The sequence below is a fragment of the Empidonax traillii genome, unplaced genomic scaffold, assembly GCF_003031625.1.
Source record: "Empidonax traillii isolate 1590-97213 ecotype Southwest subspecies unplaced genomic scaffold, ASM303162v1 scaffold65:size4453928, whole genome shotgun sequence".
Lineage (NCBI taxonomy): Eukaryota > Metazoa > Chordata > Aves > Passeriformes > Tyrannidae > Empidonax > Empidonax traillii.
In genome coordinates this window covers 332,008-358,890 of record NW_020955258.1, presented here as the reverse complement: position 1 = coordinate 358,890, position 26,883 = coordinate 332,008, and the positions used below count along the sequence as shown (strand labels likewise).

The window sequence follows — 26,883 nt, the reverse complement described above, 5'->3', positions numbered from 1 at the left end:
TGGGCTCGTCACTGGCGGCGGCCCGCCGGGGGCTGTAGTTCTGGGCGGGAGCCGAGCGGAAGCCATCGGGGCCCTTCCTCAGCCGGCGCTCGGTGGCACGCGGGGCTGCAGCGGGAAGGAGCTGCCGGAGGGAGCGCAGCGCGGGCGGTGAGTGAGCGCTCGGCCCGGCCCGGCGCGGCGCGGCTGTGCCGGCTGAGAGCGGGCGGCGCGCCCCGTGCCCCGCGCCGTGACCCCTGCAGGTCAGCCCTCCCTGCTCTGCCCCGAGGCCGCTCCCCGGCGAGTCGCGGCGCCCTCGGGCTGCGAGGTGGGGCGGGCATGCGGCGGCTTCCCTGCGGCTGCTTGCGGTCGGGGCGCGCTGCCCGAGCGTGAGGCGGTGTCCGGGGCCGGCCCCACCGTCCCGGGCGGACAAGGAATTCCGGTGCCTTTCTGTGTTGGCAGCTGACAGAACTGTTTTGGCGGTGGTGATGCTGTACTGTAACGCAGTGCAGCGTTTGCTCCGTGCGGGCGGTGTGGGCGGCCGGGCTGCGGGGGCCGCGGTGCCCGCCGGCGGTGCCCGGTGTGACCTTCAGCGGCCCGGGGTGCCGTCACCGCGGTTCGTGTCACCGCGCCCGGGAGGCAGCGCTCGGGGGCATCTCCGTTGTTACCCTACTGGCGTATCGAGGGCAAGGAAATTTTGCCTTTTATCGACTTCACGTAATCATATTGTTACATTCCAGTCAGCTGTTTAAACTGGAGTAAGAATATCTGTCAGAAAATTTTATTTATTCTGTCGACCACCCACCCTAGTGGAGAAGGGCCATGTGTAGTAGTGGCATGCTCATGTTTTTGTTTTTTAATGCATTCTTCCGCTGTTGCATAGGTGTCTATCTCTTGGTTATGCTTCAGTTATTGTTAACTGATTGTGAGTCTGATGCATATACTTAATATACTAATAAATAACTTCATGCAACATTGCAAGGCTGCAGTTGATTTTAGGGTTGTTTTCAGATGTTTCAAAAGATGTAGTTCTGAGTAAAAATAGGCAGACTTCTTTTTAATTACACTGATAACTCTGAAGCTTAATTGAAAAATAAAAATATTTTCTAATACCTGAATTTTTTTTAACTCTATAGTGACCTGTTAGAATTGTATCAATTTATCAAATTTCTGTGTATCTGAAAATGTCATACGAAGAGTGTTGGAAAATCACAGACTTTTCTGATTGTGGTTTGCCTCTAAGAGTGGGCTTCCGGTATTAGTATTGTACAGTAGAAGTGCTGTCTGTCAGGGTTTGTTTTCCAAGAAGACACAAACAGAGCATTTTCACAAAGATGGCTACAAAAAAGAAGACATCCTTTTATCAGGTTTGATTGCTAGCGATACTCTGGTGATGGAGTCATGTAGATCACTCTGGTTTATTCTAATAAATAAAGGATTGTAGCTTAAAGTGCTGAGCCCTGGTTGGGGTATATATTAAGGAACTTACACAACTTCCTTGGGCGAACTCAGCCATGCATCAACTGAAAGCATTAGTGATTTTCATTAAATGCTATTCAAGTTCCCATCAAGTATGCTTTATAGAGAACAAGCTTCAGTTTTAAAAGCAGCTGATTACAACCTTCAAGAACACTTTCCTCAAGAGCATTTATCACATTTTATACTCTAACCAACAAATACTAAATTCATGATAATTCTTGGTTCCTCTGTGATCCGAACATCACGTGTGTACATCATTTCTTCTGTAAAAAGAAAACCTGCAAGAAGAGATGTAAACGGATAGTAATGGTTTGATTGTGCATTTACAGAAAAGAATTAAGAATTAATAAAACTTTATACAGGTCTTAATTATAGGCAGCGTTTATAGTTTCAGATTACGTTGGGCTTCAATTAAGCATTTGCTATTTTTGCATTGTTGTGTAAAGAGATTGGTATAGACAACCTCCAAACATGTAGGACTTGAAAAAAAGTGAATCTTAACTGTGGTATTCAACAGTGTGCATGTATACATAAAGCAGGTGGTCTAGTGGTTAAGGACGCGGCGCTGTCACCGCCAAGGCCCGGGTTCGGTTCCCGGTCAGGGCCACTCCCCGGGCAGATGGAGCTCATTAGCCCTGTAAGGCAATCCATCTACATCCTGAGGACCTCGCTGCCACCGTCCAAGCTCGCTTGGCCCCGGCAGATGAACCTCAGGATTAAAGGGTGGGCTCAGTTCCGCGCACACTGTGTCTCACCTAAGAAAAAAAATCCAGTGCGCAGGCTGGAAGGTGGAAAGACCTTCCCCGGTTCTTCATTCACGAAGACTGGCCACTGTTTTTATACGTGTACTTAGCAGGTAGCGTTGCTGCTTTGGAGAATATGGACTGTTACAAATGACTGAGAAGGAGAATAAGTGAGCCTGGCCTGGTGTAACGGGATAAAATAGGATGAGGGAACATTGTGGCCAGCTTCATGATCCCCTTGCTATTATTCATCATTCTCTAAGAGATGTTCTCCAGCTTCCCCCCTGAAGCCTTACCCCCACCCGAAATTACAAACAATCCAGGAGATATGGAGGAGGCGTTTTTGTTTTGTTTTCTTGCAGCTCCTTTCTTATACCGTACTATTTATGGTTGAAGGTCTGTTGCAGGTTTGTTTATTATTATTATACTTGTTACTAGGATTGTGTTGGCATAGTCTTTTAAATAATTTTTCTCCTTACATGAGCACTAAGTAGGTTTCTGGAGGGACAGTACTGACTGAAAATAACAGGTGTTAGGCCTCAGCAAGTGTTAATTGTGATAGGCAAAGTTTGTGTTCACTTAGATTTGTTTCTTAGTAGATAGTTCTTTGTCCTTCATCTCATGCTGGGCGGTGTTAAAGATTTGGCCTCTGCTTCTGAGCACTAGTCCCAGAAATGTTTGGCAGCAAGTTGGTGTGCTCATGTTTGCTATAAGAATAGAACTGTTTCATTAACCTTGAAATGCAGAATATGTTGATTGTTATTAGCTGGCTTGAGAGCATTCCAATTTTAGTAATGGAAAAAGTACTGTGTTAAGGACTTGATACAGTTTTTTTTAATTGCATATTTACATAGCAGTAAAAGCTGGCATCTCAGAATAATACACACATTCAGTTGGCTCCCTTCTGGAAAATGGATGTTGTCTTCTCTCTTAATCAAGTTAGAGGCTTCTTTGTTTTCAGAATTTTGTTTGTGTTACTTGTGGCCTAATGTCTTGCATCCTGGAATTGTACAGAGCAGATCTAGTTTAGTCTTTGCAAATGCTTGTGAGGAGCCAGCTGCTCTCAACAAATAGAAAACAGGAATAGCAGCATATTTATCTTTACGTTTGGATGTTGTCAATACAGATGCCAATATTTTGGGTATGTTTTTAACTTTCCATGCGCACGTTTTTCTATGGTTTTCAGTTGTAAAGTAACTGTCTAGCCTTTCTCATAATTCAGATTTGAATTAGAGTTCTCTAGTGGTAGAATGTCTTCAGAATTACACTCTGCATTGAGATGGCATAGCTGTCTTTCTGCATCCATCCTGAATTGCTCAAAGCAGTAGTTACAAAGACAAGAACAATTTTTACTGCTTTATAGTTGTGGTTGTTTTTTTTTTTTTCTCTAAGGCCTTACTTAGTATTGCTTTTGCAAGTTAATCTTGGCTAAGGTCTTCTGACTCACTGAAGGAAAAATTAACAAAATCTGCTGTCATGTGGTCAGGAGAACTCATTTTTATCTCTTTCCTACTAAGATCAAAGCACGTGTTGAAAGATCATTGGTTTAATGGGATATGTGCCTATTATTTTACTCTTCCTTTTTTTTTAACCTATACATAGTGATGTTGTACTGTTGAGTAGACAACTGATATATTTCTTGTAATGTTTTGAACATGTTTTTCCAGCCCCTATTTTTTTTTATGTCTCTGCTTTAATTTTTGTACAGTTTTCACTGGGATTTTGTCAGGTCTCGTTATAACATTGGTGAACATGCGTGAGTCATGAGTGATAGCCCTCCATGCTTTTTAAAAAACTTTTTGGTATGAATTGGCTTCAGCATTGCTTTTTTTTTTTTTTTTAGGTTTCTTTTCCTTTTTCCATGCCCAAATGATCCAGCAAGCCTGAGAGCAACCTGAATTCTGTGGGGCAGATACAAAAGGCATAGGGCTGGTTCTCCCTTCTGCAAGAAGCATGCTCAACATACTCCTGGCTTGAGCTTACTGCTCGAAGCCAAGTGGGAGTTGAAATGTGAAGCACACAGTTTGTGGAGTAAAATCTAATTCAGAGAGCACACAAATCCACAGACTGAGATATGTATGTATGTACATAAAACGTAGTCTGATCTTCTCATCTTTCTTGAGCCTTCCCTGAAGAAAGCCTCCCGGGAGCACCACTCCTGCGTGTGGGCTGTGTTCCAATGTTTGAATTCCCCTTGGTTTTTCCATGTTTGATTTAATTAGTAAAAGACTCAAACATCAGTGGGAAATTGCATATGAGAAGGTGGGAGGGCAAGACTAATAAGAAGTAGGTCAGTGTAGAATCAGTACAGTAAATTGACGGTGGAAATAATCTTTATAAACAAAGATTAAAAATAGGACCTGATAAAGTTTTCTGATTTCTCTTTTGGACCTGCCTTTCTGCACGATTTACTGTTTTTAATTTCTAGTCCATCTTTTAATAGCATTGTCATACATTTTAAAGCCACATTGTAAATTTTATGAGGGTTTATTAAAATGTATTTAATTATAGCTGTAATTTGCAGAAGGAATCTGCAGTCAGGAAATAGTTTTACTGCTGCAGTATAAAATAGTCCTGGAGTCACTGTCAGGGTGGCACTGCACAGTGCATTAGCTGGTGGAATTTCTACAGAAGTTGCCCCATGGTACACAAAACTAGAGCTGTGAGAAGCATCGAAAATGGGAGCATTAACTTTTGTGGTGTTTGCTTATCTAAGCAAACTTCTCAAAGATTGTACAAGTGAGTTTGCCCTTTCAATTCAATAGCTTGGTCTTGGCTTGATGATCTAGAAAACTTTAAGCCAAATGACTTTTCTTCTTTTCTTTTTTTCCCTTTGGCTGAACTGAGATTGACCTGCAACAAGTAGCGCTTTTGCTTTGTGCTTAGAAGAGAGATTAAATCCACTCTTTCATTTTTACAATGTTACATTTTAAAAACTCAAAGGAAAAAGTTTCAAAGTTGTGAAGAAACTGTCCAATGGTGCTGAACTTTATCTTGCTCTACAGTGACTCTTTATATTACAAAATAAATTCATCTTGCATCTGTGTATCTACATCAGTCTTCTTACATGTCTTTTTATGTTTTTAATTGTCTATGCACAAAGAAATTAACACATTTGTCTGTGGTTTTCAGTTGTAAAGTAACTGTCTAGCCCTTCTCATAATAATAAGAACAACTGTATTGAGTTGTTTTAGAGAAGGATGTGTGTTTAGTTCATGCTTTTCAGCAATCCACTTAAAAAACAGCCTCTAGAAAAAAAATCATAAGTGCTGGGAGCAGCTTTACATTCAGATAGAAAATATTTCTGAAACCTCAGTCTTTCTGTTTTGAAGCATTATTAAGTGTCTAATATGGATAATAATTACAGCTTGTAAGCAGAGTACATATTTAAAGAAATAAATGCCAAAACAAGAAGATATTGCTCACAAGTAGGAGCGGACCTTAATGGAAGGAAGTTCTTCTTTGGTCTCCTGCCAAAGCCTGCATGCAGATGAACTAGCAGGCTCCAGGCTTGCTTTAAAAAGCTCCTGCACTGTCCATTTTGGTCTTGTCAAGTAAGAGGTTCCTACAGACAGCCAGACAAACCTCTGATTGTTGTGCGTGATGACCAGAGATCTTAGAGAAATGTTAAGAGCAAATTTTAAATTCATGTAAAATGAATTTAAAAGTGAATTTAAAAGTGAATTTAAAAGTGATTAAAAGCGAACGAATTCAAAAGAATTTTATGTTTACTGAATGTAGGAGGAGGGAAAGTTAGACATTTTTTCTCTTGAATTTTGTATTTTTCTGTCATCTGGAACTGCTCTTGTATTTTATATGGAAGGTGGTTAATTAGTCTTGGCAAGGGAACAGCAGAATTTTTATTTTATTAAACTATTCTGATAGATTATCTGAATTAGTGATGATAGTTGCATTTTTTGGTTTATATGAGTCTGTGCTGAAGAGAAAACAGGAATTTTGTCATGATCCACAAGGTTAATTTCTGATAGGTCCAGTTTTTAATTGACAGACTCCTAAAGGGGAAGAGATTATGTTAAACTGTTGTATAAAACTTATTTTTTTAACAATCAAAGTGCTCAGAATGGTGGTTTGGAACTCCTGCCTTTTGAATCCATTGTTTAAATAAATGTAGTAGCCTGAAGAAAATCTCTGTTTAGTTGGAGCTGCTGTCCTTTAGCATAAAAGGAAAATGCCTTATTTCAGGGAATGACCTGAACACACTAAATACTACATGAGAGAGGGGGAGTGGTGTAGACAAATAATTAATAATTGGCAAAGTCAGTGCTTAAGGTGAGATGTTATGTCTGCAGGGAGAAGATGTGTTTTAATGCTACATTTTACATGTACTGTGTAAACTGAGGATTAAAATCTTTATTTACCTTTCATAAAAAAAGTTAATTATAGTACAGAGGGGAAATTCAGACTGAAAGAGAGGAAGTCACATTAGTTTACTCTTCTGAAAGAGTGAAATCTGTTAAACTTTGGTATTGTCTTTGGTTTATGTTTAGGTGATGGCTGAGCCGAGGAGCTGGTGAAGCTTACATGAAATATCCTGTAGCAACTTTTGCTGATCAGGATAGCCCAGATAAAATAATCACGTCCCAAGATGGCAGGAAATCTGGAGTACGAACCAGCCTACAGAAGTGAGCTGATGGCAGATTTGTGAAGTGTCTCTGTGGCTTGATGGCTCTCACTCTGTCTCTAAACCAAAGCCGTCTTTTTACCAAAGCAATAAAGGAATGGTGCACAATGTGACTACAGAATGCTCTTTCCAAGGAAGTGAACTGTGAAGGAAGGACTCATGAGTTTTGATCACAGGGGCTTGGAGAGCATCCCTGGTAAGTTGAAGAAATGCTATTACAGATCCTGAATGTGTCTAATGTGTTATAAAGCAGCAATGTGAAGACAACCTTATGCTTCACATTCTTTGTGTCCCTTATGTGATATTGCAAAGGAACAAAAGTGGTGAGTCCATTTAACTTGCTTGTAGAGTCAGCATGCACTGTGAAATACTGTTTGTAAAATTCTCAGTGTCAGTAATCAACACTGGCATTTTTTCCATTGAAAGATGCTGAAAATAGGCTTCATCTTCAGTGGAAATGTTGCAAAGGTAATCATCATAATCACAATATACCTTTAATCAGCAGTATGTTAGCAACTTAAAACTAATGGTTCTTTGTTTTTGCAATGATTGTGAAGAGATTAAGGGGCACACACACAACACAACATAGAAAGAGTTAAACTTCATTTCCAGCATTTTGAGTGTCATGTTTCTCAGAGTGTGATGATAATGGATGATAAGGATGATAATGGAATTTCATATTTGTTCCCTGATTTCAAAGCAGTATTCAGATGATTTTTGTAGTTACTTTAAGATTAAGGTTGTTTATGTCTGTGTTCATTATCAAACAAATGCGTAAAACAGAAGAAAACGAAAAATGTGAATTTCCTTCAGAAAAGGGGAACGTAACAACTAGGATTGACTCAATGAAAGTTTAGAAAATCAATAGCTGGTAAAATGTAGGTCTGTGTTTTAGTTCAGTGGAGAAGAAAAGATAGAAATGAAGCTCCTTACATACATCATATTCAAGAAGCTGAAGGGACACATGGCTAGACCAGCCTTCCAGGAAATTGTGGTGCCAGTTCGGGATGAGTAACTTGCAAATACTACAATGTAAATCAAGTATTGATTCAATAAGTTTTTTTTTTCGAATTTTTTTCCAATACTGAATCATTATTTTCAAATATTCTGAAGGCTTATAAAGTATTTTACAGTACATAAAATGTATAGTACTGTAGCGATACTATTAAAATTTATATATATTTAAAATGTACTATTGCTGCCATTTTCAGATGTCTGCTCCAATGAGGACCTTCCTGAGGTAGAGCTGGTGAGCATGCTGGAGGAGCAGTTGCCAGATTACAAGTTACGAGTGGACTCTCTGTATCTGTATGAAAATAAAGACTGGATTCAATCCTCTGCTTGCCATGGCCGCCTCCCGGAAATCACTTCTCCAGCCCGGGATGAGGAGTCCATCCATTACATGAGTGAGTACAGCTGGGCCTACCATATTTGTTTCCAAATATTGAAGGTAAAAATGTAGATGCAAAGTTAATATTAACCTTAGGAAGTGTTCAAATCTGGAAAACTTTGGAAAGGTGGAAGAGAAGGCTGAGTTCAGGGGAGGTGCTTATAGTTCAGGACTGTGGTTCTAAGGGCTGGCTTAGCCAGTCCCGTGGCTGCCTGCTCATTAGACTTCACACCAGCATAAGAGTGGGAATGTTTGATAGTGAAAAAAGAGGTGGGAGCCCAGAATTGTGCTAGAATAGGTGTAATACAGGAGGTATAGAGTATGCAGCAGCTCTGTTTTTGGGAAGGTTAATGATGCTGTGTCTCTTTTGATGATGTTTGCTCTGGTGTTTTGTGTTGACATCGTGTGTGGTGTTAAGGGTTTCTTCTGGAGATAGAAAAGGATGAATGCCAGGTAGTTGGGTACTAGATCAGTGTTGATCACTGCCTTCCTTTCTTGAAAATAGTAATTTATTCCTAAACCTCTCAAATCACAAAGAAGAAAATGGACAGCTTCAGTCACATGAAGAAACCTTTAATACATTGAAAATCAAATATATAGAAGGCTGCCAAAAGAACCGAACATTTACTTGCCTGTAGTTTCAAGTGTTTTTATGTGAGGAGAATGCATTGTAATCACTTCAGAGAAATGGGGAAGTCCTGTTTCCTTCCTATATTGGAACTATTGGAACAAACCACATAGAACAATGAACTTGATATAAAATCTGTAATGATAACCTCTTCCTTGTACATGTCACCTCTCTGGAAGGTTTCTCTGAGCCGTATTCTGTTGTTGTTGTTGTTTGCACCTCAAGCTTCCATCCAGGGTGCATAGCAAAAGAGTAAGACCAAAATATTACCTCCTAAGAGTGGTAAAAAGAGTGGTTTAAACTCGACAGTTTAAAGCAACCTTGTTATGAGTTGAACTTGCAGGCTTGGAACTCTTTTAACTGTGGAAAATAATTGGAAAGCCGCTTAGTGTTTATTGCTCAGTCTGTTTCTGATAATAATATTGCAAGCATAAATGATTTTATAGTCGAGTGAATGCTTTTATGGTTCAATGGAAGCAGTTGTGTAGTCAGTGGGGTGTGTCCTTGCCTCCAAGTTTGACTTATAAAGAGGTGGGATCAGAGTCTATCAGATGGAACTTGACATCAAATGCGGCTCCCTGGTCAGCACCTGTGTGATGGAACCCAGTGCTCTGAGAAAGGACCTTCAGTCAGCATGAACTTGCATTTTCAATCTGCAGTGAGAGGGAGAGGTCTTATCAGCAATGTTTTCTTGAAGCTGGTCGTGCATTGTTTGGCGGTCGAGGTACTGCAGAGAGCGGTGTCTTCCTACTTCACCCAGAGAGAGTGGTGCCAGAAAAATAAAGATATAAGTCAAGATCTAGTTATAATCATTGTCAGATAGCTTGTTAGGTGAAATTTGTATCTTTCTTTCTGTTGCCTGGCTTTGGGAATAAATGTGACATTCATACTTTTGAAGCATAACATGGGGTTTTATATGCATATCTTTCTCCCCCTATATATGTTTGGAAACATTTTTACAACTTTCTCCAAGAGAGAATGCTAAAATCATGGTTCAAGTGAATTTTTAACTGAGGAATAAAAATAAAATAGCACAACAGTTATTGTACTTGAGCTCCTCCTCTTTTTATGGCTGCTGCTGCCTATTAGCTTGATCCCATGACCAGCTGAGTGCCCACTGGCAGTGTTTTCAGTGAGGTGGAAGAATATTTTCTGCTTCAACTGTGGTAGCATAGGAAGCCCTGAATTACAAAAGCTCTGTTTTTAGAACTATTTTGTGTGTGTGAATAAAGGGACATGGCACAACATAACAAGAATTTGAACCAAAATGAAGAGTTGCTTGCAACTTTTACCTGGCAAGGTGAGTGATTGCATGTGTGTGTGTGTTCACAAGAGAGACCTATAACAAACTTTGTATGATTTTGATCCTGTATATAGACCTGAGCGTCAAAGCTGTTAGTTCTGTGACTTTATTTATCAGAGTAAAGATATTTGCTTTTGATTTTAGGAGTAACCTTGTATGGAATTAGTGTAATCTTTATTAAGGGGATGGGATAGGAACTTGTCACTTGAAACCACCGGGTAGGAACAGTTGCCACAGGAGAGCTGGCCATAATATTCTGTCTGTAATGGCTGTAAATTACTTACATATGTGCAGTGAATTTCCAGATTACTAGTAAGCCAGGTAAGTTTGGAGTCCCCTCTCAGCAACCACTACAGTAAAACTGACCTCCCAAATGCATGTTATACTACTGATAGATACATATCTAAAATTTTGTGGAGAGTTTCTATTTTTTTCCCTGCTTAGAAATACAATTAGTAAATGACAGTGCTGTAAGTTCAAAACTCCTAAATACTGGGGACAGCATGTTGGGTTTTTTTGCCTGCTAATCTACTGGATAAAAAAGTGTTTGGTTGGCTACACTGATCTACTTTTCTATTAAGATCTTAGAGAAACAGTTCAGTAAACCTTTTCCTTCTGTACTGTTCTTTCTGTTCTGCGGCCTTTCAAGTGTCAAGAAAGTTTCCTTCTATACTAAAATGCAACTTGCTTTTGTTGTTAGCATAGCCATAGTGTTATGCTTTAGAAGGTTAATTGTGGACATTACGTATGTAAAGTATACAGTCTGCTTATATAAGACAAGTAAATAAAGTTTGTGTGCACTTTAACTTGGCACTTCACTATCTCATAATTAAGTATTCAGTCCTCAGCAAGGACAAACAAAAGAACTGAGCATACCACTGTGTATTCAGAGTGAAATGAATGAGATTTAAACAAGGTAAAAGAGGGAAGGAAATACTTAGACCAAATCCATAGTAATCTCATTTTGCAGTTCAGTGATGATGGAATTAGTTTCAAAACGGGTTAACTTAGACCTTCAGTTGAAGGAGATGCTGCTGCCTTCTTCACTTTCATGATCCTCATGCCATAAAGCGAAAACAGCAAATTTCTGTTGAACTTGGACAAGTACAAACATCCATCACCTGCAAAGGAAATTTATACTTCTGCTCCTGAAGGAAGTCGTATTTAAATGGTTCCCTAAAAGGCCTAAGAAAGTTTTAATAGTGTAAAAAGTATGTTTGCCCCAGCATTTATTTTTAGTTGTGGAAAATGGATGCCAAAAAAATCACCTATTTCCTTACATTTTAATTCTTTCTCCTCTTTGTTCTCTTTCCCCCCCATATCTTTCATTTGCTGTCACTCTAGCTCTTATTGAACTTCCTTCCTCCTCCTTGGATGGATCTCACAAATTTGCACAAGGTAATTAAGATGTGTTTGTTACTACCATCTTCTCAGGACACAAACTAGAGCATACCAGTGCTTTGCATTTTGGGACTGTGTTTTCTTCTAAGTTGTTGCAAATTCTTCATGCTTTGTTTATTCTTCACTCAGTCCTGTTTTTCAAATCCTGCTTGTTCTCAGTTTTCTAATAGTTCTACAAACTCTTCAAATGTTGAAGTCACTCAGCCAGTAAGATAGGATTTACTGCTACATCTGAAATGCAGATGTACATTGTCTCATCTCTTTCTAATTGTTTCCAAGATGGTGAAGGCCTTAATAAATGCATTTTCATGACTGATCTCTGGGGTCCCATACTTCCTGTGTATAGCTGTCACACACACCAGTGGAAATTTTGTTTCAGGGTTAAACTATGTGTTCAACTATATTTAGATATGCTTGGATATGCTCTTCCCCTTTCCCCAGCAGGCTGGATGATTTAATTGCTTAGCTGTATGCAAAAAATTGATCTTGAGATTTTTCTCCTTTTCCTAAACTTGAGAGGTGTGTGAGCGCCTCAAGTCTTAGTTAATATTGCTGAAAGCTGTAGATGTCCAGTACCTCATTTATCAGTTTCCCAAATGTGTATTGTTTTATATTTCTGAAACGGAAGTTAAGACACATTTTCGTAGCCTCTGCTAACTTCATCAGCCTACTAGTGTATTTGAATATAAACAACACCCTCTGAGTTTAGCTCTCCCCCTTGCCACAGTCTTCCTCTATTTCAGCTGCTTCAGTAAGTATGTTTGTCCCTTCAGTTCTTGGCACAGGTAACGCGGAGCAGAAGACCTGCAGTGACGCTGACATGGTCAGGCGCCTGTTGGCTGAGGTGAGCTTGTCTCTGTACTGCTGTGTTGGTAGGTTTGAGGGCAGGTATTGGAGGAAGGGTTTTATTCAGCTACTGGAAATTTTGGTTCAGTTATCCACAAGAGCTGCTTTTCAAACACATGGGTAATGACAAGCTGCCCATTTGCTTGCACCACCTCAGAAACAAAATTTAACAAAACTATGGGTACCCATGGAGCCAATGAGTATAAGAAAGAAGCGGCTTTCTTCTGGTTTCCTGTTGCTCTTTTGCTTCTGCCCCCTCACCACTATTCAAGGTGAGCAGTCTGTTCTGGAAAAAGTGTCACTTGAAAGACTACAAGTAATTGTGGCTTCTTGGTATGAATCAGCACCTTTCCAGTACTCAGCACAAACCCCAAAACTGTCCCCAGGTTTGGTGTTGTCCCCTCCTCCTGTTGCTGCAAGTGTCTGTGGAAGAGAATATGCTGCATCAAAAAACACAGTTATGGATGTGTTCTGGACCCAAATGATGAAGCATTAATCGTTGTTCTAACAGTGTTGAGCCATTTGAGAGTGAAGGGGGATCTGAGAGTGGTGATGCATTGAGCAATAGCTAGGAAAATCTAAAGATACTCTGAATTTAAACTTCATATGATCAAAAAGAGACATTTGTTCTCATTTTGTGAGCAGAAGGATCGAGACCTGGAACTGGCAGCTCGAATTGGACAAGCCCTCCTTAAGCGAAACCATCTGTTGATGGAACAGAATGAATCACTAGAAGAACAGTTAGGACAAACCCTAGACAGAGTAAGTGATTGCTTTTCCTTGAATTTTTTCCTTATTTAGTTTTTTTCTCCCTATTTTTTACTTTCTCTCTTTTTTTCTATTTATGATGGTGGCAGGAGGATTAATAGAAATGGATTATTTCATTGTGAAAGCAGGTGGTTGGTGCTCTCAGACTACAGAAGTATGCTTGGATGTCATTTTCCTGCTCATCATTGTTCAGTCACCTTTCTCAGTTCAGGAACTGGCTATGAAGACTGCGTATTGTAATTACTGAGGAATTATGAGAATGTTAGATATTGTTGGGGTATATTAGACCATCAGTCTGATTTCCCATCATTAAACTAAGAATCTATAATAGAAGTCAGAATAACAGGTTGTATCTGACATGACCTGCTACATAACTTCACAAGTGAGGAAACATCCATAAAATGAACTGGCTTAATGGGGTGTTTACACTAAGAATAAACTAAAATGTAATAAAAAGGGAATTCTGGTCAAGATCTTTGTACATCTTTTCCTGGAAGCACAAAATCTTGATCTAATACTTTTTTTGTGGGTTTTTTTTGTTTGTTTGTTTTGTTTTGTTTTGTTTTTTTCCCTTAAAAAAAAAAAAGAATTAAATAGTTTATAAATAATCTTTGGTCAACAGACGTAGTCTAATGTAGTGAAATGGATTTAGCTGTTTGTGTAAAACAGTATGCTGGTAACAAAAACATACTCATAATCTGCCGTAGGACAGCATAAACTTATGTATTCATATAAAAATTTAGATATGCAAGATGGAATTTAGCTAAATGAGATCTGTCTCTTTTGGTTTTTAATTGTCCTATGGTTCATTTAGTGTAGAGACTGGAGGGTACCAGTCTGTACATGTAAATAGTTGTTTCTCACTCCTTTTCTCCAGGAATTCGACAGTTCAGAATAATGGTCATAATTAAAATGATAGTTAGCATGTTAAAATGAAGACACGTATCAAAGCAGCTGGAAAATAATTTTGAACTATTTAAAAAGTAGGTTCTGTTGCTGATATCTGCGATATCTTGAATTTTCAGTTTCCCTTGCAGTGGTAAATTATGAGTTTGTGAAATTCCTATAAAATAAATAGAGGTGTGAGCTAGTCTTTAATCTCATTTTAGACTGGAGCAGTGACATTCAAGAGGGCTGCATAAATAATGCACAGTAATATTGTACATCTCAAGTGTATTTCACGAGGTGGGGATCTCCACTGGTCGTAGGTTAACCAGCTGCAGCACGAGCTGTCGAAGAAGGATGACCTGCTGCGGATTGTGTCAATTGCTTCCGAGGAGAGCGAAACGGACTCCAGCTGTTCCACACCGCTCCGCTTCAACGAGTCCTTCACGGTACCCCACGATCCCTTGCAGCTGGATGTGTTGCAGGATAAACTCCGAGAGCTGGAAGAGGAGAACCTTGCTCTTCGGTCGAAGGTACCCCCCAACTTACAGTGTGTGCCGTGTGTGAAACCAGGCAGGGTGGTTCCAATCCAGCCTCAGGGTTTCTCTTGAAGTGCAGGGTGACTGTTTTGTATCACAGTGTACAAATCATGCCCTCCACGCCCACATCCCTCTGTTTCCTTCACTCCTCAGTACCTCCAGAGTTCTCTAGTAGGCCGTTCTCAGTGCATTTGTGATGTGTGAAAGAATATGGGAATGCATGTAAGCACTCAGCACAAGTATTTGGGCCCGTCAGGCCCTCAGGCTCGTGTGTTTTGTTTTGATATAAATCTGACCACAATTAGCAGCAGTATTTTGGGAATTCCGTTCTGTTGTCGTTAAGTTTTCATCAGACAATATTTAATATTAAGGGTTAATAAGCTTCTAATTAAATTATTTTAAAGACACACTTAGTTTTGACTGTGTGATTAGTTTCTGTATTTTAACTGGTTTCTCTTGTGTATAAAACATGAATAGAGGCGCTGTGCCATTAAAAGGATAAATGGCCAGACAAAATAATGGCTATAAAAGTCTTGGAGCCAACAGCAAAGGTTCTGAGAATTGGAATCTACAGATGCAATGTTTTTTCTTTGGTAGTGAAGAGTGGAACTTGTAAAATAGGATATTGGTTAAAAGTGGGTCCTTTTGCTTGTAAGAAAAGAGGGTGTTGTTTGTAAGAAGGGTGAAGTTTGGGGTTTTTCTGTGTGTGGTGTTTTGGTTGGTTTTTTTTTTATTCTAGCCTTTCCCAATGTAAGCTTGATTCAGCAGTACATCCCTTTATTGTCAACAAACTATACTTTTCCCCTTGTTTTGTCTCCAAAATACTCAGCAGGAGATGCACATTCTTCCTAAACCTCCCTGAGACAAGATGGATAGTTTAGTAGTGCTAGAGGATAAGAAAGAGAAGATCAGATTGCTTTTATTATGCTCCTGACCCTGTATGTGATTGCACAAGACCAGGCAGGGATTAATTTAGTCTACCTTAGTGTGAAGAAATGGAGTGAAAAGAGCCTGCTATCATTCTGTGATACAACATAACCTTCATTGATTTGAAATGGCCTCAATCATAGGGAGCCTGTATTTGCTTTTTTTTAACTTATTTTCATGTGACAGCTTTGTGTAAAGGAGTGTGTTAGCCTGCACTGGTGTGGCTGCGCTGCTGTTTGCTTGCATAATCTTTAAAACCATTTACCAAGTTCCGTGGTGTGAGTCACTTACTGGCAGACAGTCCTGAATAGAGAAGACTTGTCTGTGCTAAGTTTGACATTATCATCCTCACAGTCAAAACGGAACTGGCCGAGCTAGTGTGCTTGATATTGTTTACATATGTTGTGATATTTGGTCTCTGGCCCAGAAAATTTACAGTCCAAACAGGCTAGCTGGGGAATATGGAGAAAAGCTGTTCTACCAAGAGCTTTTCAGTGCCATAATAGATTCGGCTAGCATCATACAGTTTTCAAGATTTTTTTTACTCTATGAAGTTTTGAAGCGAATTTAATTGTTTATTTCAGATTTCTCTCTTGGTTTATTTTCCCTACCGAATTACATCTTTTTGCAACATTTTTTTGTTAGGGCCAAGAGATCAGGTTTTGTTCACGTGTCTGTGTGTCTTTCACTCAAAAGACCTATAAAATTCAGGGAAACAGGTTGTGGTGGAAAAAACAGTTTGAAAGTGTGAGCAGATGCTATAGAGGGAGACTCTTCAGTTGCAAGACTTTTAGAAATAAAAAATTTATAACTATAGATAAACTGAAATTGTTATTGATAAAGCAATAATTTCCTTGAAGGCTTGCCATCTGAAGACAGAAACCATCACCTATGAAGAGAAGGAACAGCAGCTGGTCAATGACTGTGTCAAAGAACTCCGTGAGTATCCAGCTTGCATCTTGCAATGACAAAATGGTATTTGAAATACCTAGTGCCTGTACCTTCTTAGTTAACCCTGAATCAAAAAATGAGCTTGAGTAATTTATGCCAATCATCCAAGCCTTGCTCTTTTCCCAAATGTAAAAGTGTTTCTGTGTTTCATCAAGTTTCACTCTGGCATTTAAATGTAGGTATGTATGGTGTGTTGATAGAGAGCAAATGAATGCAAAGTCTAATGTCCATGAACTTCCTAAACTGAAGCCAGCAGACACTAGAGAACTGACAAAATACTCATCTTGTGTAGAGTATTCAGCACACTTGACACTGAAATGTATCAGTGCATAGACCCTTAAAATCTATGAACTCCGTTATTTTTAAAATATGTATGATAAGCCAAAGCTTATCATAGTGTTTTATTTGTTGTTTGTATTTGCTTTGGTGATTGCTTATTTGCAGAGAATTGCAGCTACTCTTATAGAAGTGCATATTAAGTATTTTTTTTTTAGTGGTTGTGTAAACTGGTGGTACATTTTTTTGTCTGTAGTCATTTGATGTGTGCTACTTTCTTTGTGCATAATAACTTTAAGCTTGTATTTTAAGATCATTTTTTTCTATACAACCACCATAAAGAAGACTGGGTTGCTGCTTGATTTTTATTGTTCCAGATGACCACAAAATACTATGAATTGATACTTAGTTGGTTAATTTGCTCTGATCCCTCTGGGAAAATATATATCTTTTGCAAATAGAAGCTCTCCTATTTTCCTTCAGTGAGAATGTCTGTGAGTTCACTTCTTCATTCAATTCTGGAGCACATGTAGGCATGCTAGGTAAATTAGATTTACAGAAAGAATCTTATCCCAAAGAGTGTGTTGTCTACAGCTTTAAAATTCACATTTTAACAAAAATGTATCTGACTGAGTTTAAATGGCCACAGGCCTTTAAGTACGACCTTGTTCTGCAGTAAATCTGTGAGGTACAACAAGGACTAAATTTGTAGTGTCACCTTTATGCAAGATTGACCAGACTTTCTTGTGACTTTGCAATGCTTTCAGGGCAAGTGTACAAGCAAGGCTAACTGCATAAAAATGTGTCAGCTTTTTGAATTGTTTTGTCATCTCATTTGATGAAGCGATAACTCAAAGAAAAAAGAAAGAGGAAATTGTATTCCGTGGGTCTTTGAGGAAGAGACAGTGACCAGAATCAGGAGTGTATGTTACTCTTGACAAGGTCTGACAAAATACCTTTGCTTATGAAGAATGGTAATTAATAACAAGATTAATTCAGAACCCAACTTCTTCAGCACAGTCTGGCCCTGGTCATGAGCTGTTGAAATTGTTTATAACAGCTTACCTTGGATTTTATTGTGGTCATTTGACATACCTGTGCTGTGTATTTCAGGTTCTGCATACTTAGCTATTAATATGCTACACCTACATTTGAAGTTAACTCCTTCTCCTGCTCCTCCATAATCTTTTTGTTATGGATGCTCTAAGGCACCTACTCTTACGCATTATGATTTGATTTCCTAAGAGTATTGATTGTTTTTGCAGATTATTCTTGACTTTCACTCGTCCTTTCTGGGTTTTGGGTTTAGTTTGTGGGGTTTTGTTGATTTACTGGGAGAAGGTCTCTACTAAGTTCATTTTATGTTTGTAGGGCAAACAAATGCTCACATTTCCAGGATAACAGAGGAGTTGTCAGAGAAGAGTGAGGAGGTGGTTCGTTACCAGGAAGAGATCTCATCCCTCCTGTCTCAGATTGTAGATCTTCAACATAAACTCAAAGAAGTAAGGCAATGCTGATAAAGAGTGTCCATGTGTGTGTCTGTGTACGTGTCTGTGCAGCGTGTGCTTGCCAGTGCTTACAGCATGGAAAAATTTACCTGCAAGCCCAGAGCTTACATTGCAAGAGAGTGTCTGTTTCAGGAAAGTGTGGCAGAGGATCAACCTCTCAGGGACATCAGCTGGGAAAATGATGAGCAACTTTTTGTGCTTTCAGAATGTGATTGAGAAGGAGGAGCTGAAACTTCACTTACAAGCCTCCAAAGATGCTCAGAGACAACTGACAGCAGAGGTACCTAAGGTTTCTATATATATACATGTAGATAAATGTTTGGAATAGAATACAAGAGAAAGAAAATGGAGGGAATGGGAACTACTACTTTTTAATTATATAGGACTTTTAATCTTTCATTGTGGTTGGAGTCATATGATTGGAGGAAAAGAATAATCACTTAAGTCTATACAAAAAATTTTCTAGTTCACAGGGGTAAGGAAGGTGTTTCAAGTAGGGAAGTCTTAGTATTCTTAGTGGTTACAAGAAAAATGTTTTAATGTGAATATTACTGATTATATCAACAATACTGTAGCTGATCAGGTTTCATGCTTTATCACTAAAATCGGTATGGGTGCTCTGCTGACTCTTGTCCATTCCAGATGTCAGCTTGTGCCACACAGGAGGAAGAATATTAGTGTTGGATCAGCCAGTGTAGGTTCGTGTAGGAGTTCCTTCAGTTTCGTTCTGTCTTCTCTTTGAAGAGATCACAAGTGGCCTCTTTTCTCTTTCAGCTGCATGAGTTGCAAGATCGGAATGCAGAGTGTCTGGGGATGCTGCACGAGTCGCAGGAAGAAGTGAAGCTGCTGCGCAGCAGGGCCAGCTCTGTTGCCTGTCTCTGCCACCCCCAGTCACGGGGAGCATTTCCTGTGGTAACAAACTCTGCTAGCACGGCACACACCAGCTGGCACACAAGGCCTGTAGGGGCACACAGCTCTGGGAGCACACTGGCCATTACAGGAGCTCCAGCAGATGTTATGTAGCAGGCAGAGGAGCTGATCTAGTGGTTTTTCAGTTTTTCAGTGTGCACACTCATGAGAATTTTATGTATTTGGAAACTAACCGTTCACTTGACACATTGGGGTACTATAATTATTTTTCCTTTTTTACATGCCATTTCTGTTTAATGAGGAATTCGACACATTCTGCATCTTGTTGTGATAGTATATTGTTCAATGTTGATATGGGTTTTATAACTTGACAGTGTTTCTTAAAGAAACAAAGCACCTTTTCAAGAGTTCAAAGAGTAATTTTATGTCCTTGTGAGATTAAATTTTAAGCATCATCAGTAGCATGACCTAACTGACTGCCAGAGATGACTAAACTAATGGAAAAGGTTAAAGGCTTTGATTTTCCCCTTCATGTTAGTGTCAGGTATATTCTGATTATTGTACTCAAAATATCTGGGCTGTGCTGGGAATTCATCAGGTTTTAGTTGGTTGTTCTCTGTGTACAGAATCACTCACATATGTGCTTGGCCTTCTAAGAAGTGCTCTTACAATTGTAGCTTAACTAAAGAAACCAACATAAAGAGTACATAAAGAAAAAGCAGACGTTACTAATGAAAATTGAACCCGTCCTAGTTACACACAGGTGTAGTTATGGTGGAAAACTGCCCCCCCAGCTCTTCCTTCAGAATCCGAAGGGTTTGTCCAAAGCATTGTCCATGTTTCTTCTGGGGAAATATGGAGATGTTTAGAAGTAATTTTTATGGATGTTTTCTGCTAAAATTGTTAGAAGGAAGACTTGAATCTAACTTGTCAACTATTGTGGTTTTCATTTTTCTCTAGGATTCCCTTGCAGCAGAGATTGAAGGGACAATGCGGAAGGAGTTGAGTCAGGCTGATGAATCTGTTCTCTCCAAGCAAAAGTATGTTTTCAGATTCCTATGAGCTATTTTGATATTTTTCTATAGACTTGTATGAAGAAACTGATTTCTAGGAATTTTTAAATGTGTATATTTCCTCTCTATACTAAATTTTCTTCGTAACTTAATTAAAAAATGGTAGTGGTATTTGGTAATCTTTTTAATTTTGAAACCTACTATTCTTACTGGATTCTGTGAAGAAGTTGGGAATTTGCTAGAAGGATGTCATTTCATTCTTTAATTATTGAGATTTTTTGATCCAGATTCTCTGATGCTCAGGACTAGTTTTATCCCTTTTAATGCTTGTAGAAAAATTCCCAGACTAATGACATTATAGCCGAAAGATTGACAACAGTTTCCAAAACCCTAAAGACATGTTCCTGAATCTTACACTTCTGAGCAAGAATTATTAAATAAAATACATGCTTCTGAGTATTCTAAAATAGTTATCAGTAGAGGTTCAGGTGTTTCAGGTTAAAGATTCCGATACTTAATGAAGTAGTTCTCCTGAAAACATAAGTGTCTTAGGCAATCCTGTTTTTCTGGACATCTTTTTAGTGAGGTCTCTGCAGACTTTTGAAAGTCTGTTTTTCAGAGCTTTTTCTTTATGGTATCTTTTTTGGTTCTGAAAACCACATTTGTTTGCTTGTGTTTTCTGCAGGGATCAACAGAAACGAGTATTTGACACTGTCAAGACTGCTAATGTCATCCGTGACCGCTCCTCTTCCTTTCCTGCTCCACTGCCAATCCCTGGATCTAATCGGTCAAGTGCTGTTATGACAGCAAAGCCCTTCCAGTCTGGCGTGCACCAGTTGGACAGCCACGCTCGGATGGCTGTGGGGAACAGCTCCGAGAAGAATCTGAAGTAGGAAACACAGCCTTCTGAAACTAATTCCAAACTAAATCCAGACTGGACCTCTGCTGTGTGATGGAGACATAGTTAGTTTAATGGTCTTAACCTGTATTATTATTTGATGTTTCTCACAGAGACACTCATATTCCTGGCCAGCCGGGCAGCCCTGGAGACAATGACTTGGTCACAGCTCTGCACAGGCTCTCCCTCCGTCGTCAGAACTACCTGAGTGAGAAGCAGTTCTTTGAGGAGGAGTGGGACCGAAAAATGAATTTGTTGGCTGAGCAGAAAGAAGAGGCTAGTGGCTTCAGTACACCCACAGAAAGCTCTTTTTCCTCGGGTACAAACTCAGAATTCACGGATCTCTCTGCCAGCTGTAGTAATCTCCGTGTCCTCCTGCCAGAAAAATTGCAAATTGTCAAACCCATTGAAGGTAAGAGGATGATCTTCCTCCTCTCATCAGCAGAAAAGGATTTTAGATTTGCCAGATAAGTCACTGTTGGTGTGTGTATGGCTGAGTATGATGGGCAGTAACAGGAAGCAGTAGTATTTGGTAGGCTCCATGCCAACCAGTTCCTCAGCATCACTTTCTACTTGGCTTTCTTACACAGTGTTTGAGTGTTTGGCTGCTCCCTGGCACTGCCATCCCAGTGCATCGTGTGGATCACAGTGTTGGCACCAGCTGGCTGCAGTTATTTTGATGATGAATTCTTGTAACTCAGTACAACAGTAGGTAACAGCTCTCTGTTCTCTTTACCACCTCAGGATCTCAGACCCTTTTTCACTGGCAGCAGCTTGCTCGACCCAACCTGGGCACCATTCTGGACCCAAGACCAGGTGTGGTTACTAAAGGCTTTACCCCTCTCTCTGATGACACTGTGCACCACATATCTGACCTGGAGGAGGATGATGAGGAAGAAAGTGAAGGAGGCATAACATTTCAAGCACAACAGTCCATCCCAGAGGAAAAGAAATGCACAGTGGCAAAGCCAGTGTCAGGGATTTTCCTGCCACCTATGACTTCAGCAGCAGTACCACTCACCGGTAAGAGGCATCAATAGTGTTTTTTCCTGGTTTTAGTTTGCAGTGTCCTTTTCTCATGGAATGTATTTGTGTGACAATGCTATTTTTGTTCTTTACTTTAAAAAAAAAAAGAATAAAAAAATTAACAGTGATGATAACACTGTCTTAAACTTTGATTAGATCTTATCTGCCTTTATTTGTACCCTCAACGGATGTAAATTCTTCGTTGCAGCCTCAAATCCAGGGAAGTGTCTGTCTTCAACAAATTCCACGTTTACCTTTACTACCTGTAGGATCCTTCACCCATCTGATGTCACTCAAGTTACTCCCAGGTATGAAGATTGCTAATACCCTAAACATTGCTGCACAAGATTAAACAGTTACTTTCTGGCTACTGATATATGGACCAGTTTTAAAAAATACCAAGGCAGCTAGGCAACACATAAGATATTACTAATACACATAGTTGTGATTACAAAGGGAAACTTGGTATTCTCTATAATGAGAGTTAAAACAGGTTAAGGTAACTTAAAGGAAGTAAATTTTAACTCTTAAGTAGCAAGTGCCTTGTATCATATACCTGGTGTTAAAAAAAAAGATTCTATGATAATTTATTTTCCAATTCTGTCATATATTTTTTAAGCTAATTTGACAATGACGTTGATATTCTATCTAATACAGTATAAGTGGTCACAGAAGGTAGATTCTTTGGTACTGGAACAATAATTCTACTGAAGCTGGAACTGTCACAGCTAATAGCAGTGGTGTTCTGTATACTAAGGCAAACACAGAGTTTCTAATGTGTGCATATTCTCTGTTTTGTTTTTATTTTATTTCAGCTCCATGGGTGCTCCATTTTCACTGGGAAATTCCAGCAGTACTGGAAACTCAGCAGTGAGCACTCCAGCCATTCCTTACAGACTTAGTATCGGAGAATTTCTCACCAACAGAAGAGACTCAACTACAACTTTCAGCAGCACAAGCAGTCTGGCCAAGCTTTTGCAAGAACGAGGCATCTCTGCCAAGGTTTATGACAGCCCCATATTGGAAAAACTGCCTTTGCTACAGCCCCCTCGAACTCTTCCCGTTCCTTCCACTCCACCAAATTCTCCCTCACGTTCACCTTGTCCTTCCCCTCCACTGTTTGAGCCTCGGGTGCATCACTCTGAAAATTTCCTGGCTTCTCGACCGGCCGAAACCTTCTTGCAGGACATGTATGGCCTCAAGCCCTCCCGGAACGCTCCAGACATAGGCCAGCTGAAGATGAGCCTGGTGGACAGACTGAAGAGGCTGGGCATTGCCAGGGTGATCAAGCCCCCCGAAACACAGGACCGTGGCAAAAACCAAGGGCCAGAGGTTGGTTTGCAGAGGCAGGACTCGGCTGGGTTTTTAAATGCAGGCAGCAGCAGCTTAATGGTGGGACTGAGAAGAAACCAGAGTCTTCCAGCCATGATTGGAGCACTGGGAGCTCCAGCTTGCACACAGTCATCAAAAATGGGTATCCTAAAGGAAGACTAACTGGCTTGGAAAATGTTTGACTTAGAGCATAGTAAATAATATGAGGGATGAACATTCAGTGGAGGCATCACTAGATGTGTTACAGAACAGTTGGAGAAGGCACGTGCATGTTAGAGATGTGGGAGGGGCAAGTGTTGGGATGAAGGAGCAAAAGAATATTGCTTGGGTTTGAGGAAGAAGGCTTTTGTGGGAGATGAAAAAGAAGAAACCAAAGCTTAACTTTGAGACCCCATTCAGCATCTGTCTGAACTTAAGCAAAAGTAAGACTATTGTAGACATTCTCATTTTAACCCTTTAAACTGTATGTGTAGGACTGTCTTGCAGGTGTCCTACTTTTTTCCAGCATATGACCTTTAGTGTTTTACTAGTTGTTAGCAGTCAGGCTATATCATTTAAATATATTATTAAAATAACCATCAGTCTGACCAGCATTATTGATCCAAATTCCTCTCTGTAGCAAACAAATTTGAAAACTTTTTTTATTCTTGTATTTACCATTTCAGAAACTGTGCTCTTTTGAATTCCTCCCCACTTGGAGAAGCAGGGGAGAGAATATGTAGCTCTGTGTTAGAAAACAATACTTCAGTTTACAAACACAGAAACCGGTGGTCAGGATTTATATTTTGAAATAGTGCAATTGTGCTGATGAGGTATTGACAGAAGTTGATTTTTTCCCACAGCTTCGGAACGAAGCACACAGAGGAATGTGCAATGAATAAGAATTAAGAAGCAGGAAAGTGTGTGTTGGGGAAAACTTCAAGCTAAGAAATCTTTCCAAAGTGTAGTGTGCATCTATTTAAATGAGAATATTTTTGCACATACACACACACACACAAATATCTCAGGCACATTTCAGTGTTGCAAAAGGAAATAAACCCTAGGTGCTTGATTCAGGGTTTCTTTTATTTGACATATGTGAAGAGCATTTACTTCAAGAAAAGTGGTGGGAGTTCAGTAGCCTTCCTCTTCTCATGACAAGTAGACATTCTGTACATTTGGGAGTTCTGCAGTAAACTTTATGCCTTTCATTCACTTATTTCTGACTTTAGGCAGGATTTGTTTAAAAGATTTCATTAAGAGCAAAATTTGCCAGTCTGTATTTAGAAATGGGAAGAAAAAAAACTGGTGCTCCTTGAGGCATTTTAATGAACATTGTAATCCAGTGTTTTGATTGATGGAGTGTGGTTCTGAACATAACTGAGGCAGACTTTCCAACTGAAAAGAGAACTCCATTTTAGAAATCTGTTTTCTGAGTGGTAATTATCAAAATGCTATGCCCATGCTGCTTTTTTGTTTCCTTCCTGTCCAAGGTTCTAGTCATAAGTGAACAATCTACAGGAGGTCTTAAAGAAGCAAAAGTTAGCCCGCAATTGCTTGGAGGAATGGGTCTTTGCCAGTGACCTGAAGGGAAACAGGTTCTTAGTCTTCATGTAAATTTTCACTGTACCTGTCAACATTATAAAATTATTTTAGTTTCCATACAGTTAGATCAAACAGTTAAATTCACCCTGCCTGTATGTGGCCGTGGGACGTGGCTGGGAGCTGTTGGAGTGTGTGGTGTGAAGAATCAGTGCAATTACACTGATTGGTGTTCGCTGTAAGGCACATCCACCATAAACCAGCACCCTGGTTGCTGCAGGGTTGGGTGGAGTAGGGCAGGAAAAGAAAGCTTCTTAACTTTGTTTATAGGAAATTTGTAACGTGGCCTTTCTGCTTTTACAGTTCTATAGATCTTGTGATGACTCTTTGATAAAAGTCTTTGGGGTTTTTTTGTAAAAGGAAAGGGAGTAACCACTTCCAACTTGCACAGGGATTCTGAGCAGAAACTTGTCTGTCAGCAGCGCACAGAAACATTCAGGAACTCCTGGAGTTGCCTTTTGCTCTTTAAGCAAAATCTTCCACTTATGAAAGGTGAATTTTATTTAAAAGACTTTATACGGGTTCATTTTGTTTTTTAAATGAAAAATATTTAATTTTTTCTTGTAAGTATTTATGTTTGTACGTACTTAGCCGTGTCTTGCCTAGCTACATGAGGTGAGAGGGAAAGGAGGGGGTGCTATTTTGGTCTCCAGTGAACTGAGACAGGTATGTCTGCTGTGTATCTGGAACTTGCAGGGAAACAACGAGTTAATGACAGATCAGACAGTTTGGTGTCACCAGAGAAGTTGTGTAGCCTGTCCAAGTACGTCCCTTTTGTGTGTTTAGGTAGGAATACACGTGAGTTACAGAAGGTGTTAACACTGTGTTTCTAACTGGCTTCCTTAGCTAACTCCAGCCATTGGATCATGCTGTGTGTCAGCAGAGTAGCAAAGCAGCTAAAGCAGAATTCCTCTAATCTAAAAGCATATAAATTAAATGCATGTTTCTTTTTGGGATGCCTCCATATTCCATAGCCCAGCAGTATAAAGTGGTTCGGTTCAAACCGTGCTATGGATGTCGAGAGGTTGGTTGGTTTGTTTTCTGTAGGATGACATTTGTCATCAGATGCTTTACATAAGGCAAAAAGGACATGGAAGAACCGGGATACCATTGTCTTTGTGTGTTTATCCAGTTGGTCAATGCTGTGGTGCATTTGTTGAAATTCTGCCATGGGTTTGTACCTTTGGATGGTCATGCACATTTTGTGATACATCCCCTAACTTGCAGCAACAGCGAAAATTCATACTTCTCCTAAGTTTACCATTTTGTGCCAAAACCTGGAAGATAAAATTTTTTCTAATAACATGTTTCTGAAAACATTTTAGAAGTTGCCATCATTCTAGGACCTGATTTGGCTTCTGTTGTCTCTTGTTAGAGAGGTGACAAACTTGCATGACTAAAACAGCTAAGAACCTGCACCAGACCTTTTGTTTGAGTGGGAGGTAAAGCCAGAAGGAATGGAGAATTGCATTGCAGCAGGGTTCTGTTATCCTGCAGGTTCGAGTCAAAAAAGAGATGCTAGAAAGGACTTACCCATGCTTGTGAAAGTTACAAGAGACAGAAGGAAATTCTTGTTGTATTTACCTGTATTCCGACTGTCTGAAAGCACAAACCTAAAGCTTTCTAGCTTCACTGTTTGTTTTTGATAAACTCAGTGATACCTGCATGCTCAAAATGCCTGTGGTCAAAGTTTCATGTCTACTGCAGTCAAACAGCAGCAGAGAAGGAAGGAGAATAATTGGGTTTGGGCTTCATTTGGCTGTTACGTGAGGGGATTACACACAATGTTGAACGGTCTGGGATTTTCATGGTATTTTTTCATCTGCTTTTTGCACTTACTGTTGTTTCATAGTGGAATGTAAATTTGATAATAAACATGTATAACATGCCATTTTTCAGTA

At 39.7% G+C, this 26,883-nt stretch overlaps 1 protein-coding gene across 4 annotated transcripts; it reads left to right on the top strand.

The window, feature by feature from the left end:
• Window positions 1-11: 11 nt before the first annotated feature.
• On the top strand, window positions 12-26,883 carry TRAK2 (trafficking kinesin protein 2). Of its 4 annotated transcripts, none has more exons than XM_027880115.1 (18): window positions 12-147; window positions 6,707-6,841; window positions 6,931-7,036; window positions 8,052-8,246; window positions 11,506-11,559; window positions 12,336-12,406; window positions 13,054-13,170; window positions 14,385-14,594; window positions 16,388-16,466; window positions 18,126-18,256; window positions 18,468-18,542; window positions 19,037-19,174; window positions 20,093-20,172; window positions 20,831-21,034; window positions 21,157-21,455; window positions 21,788-22,066; window positions 22,278-22,377; window positions 22,885-26,883. In XM_027880115.1, exons 3-18 carry the CDS (start codon window positions 7,000-7,002, stop codon window positions 23,561-23,563), a joined length of 2,748 nt encoding a protein of 915 aa, XP_027735916.1. In that variant the 5' UTR covers window positions 12-147; window positions 6,707-6,841; window positions 6,931-6,999; the 3' UTR covers window positions 23,564-26,883. The 4 variants fall into 4 exon arrangements, with proteins under 4 accessions (XP_027735916.1, XP_027735914.1, XP_027735917.1 ...); XM_027880113.1 differs by having other exon boundaries at window positions 6,928-7,036; XM_027880114.1 differs by lacking the exon at window positions 12-147 and adding an exon at window positions 452-469 and having other exon boundaries at window positions 6,928-7,036.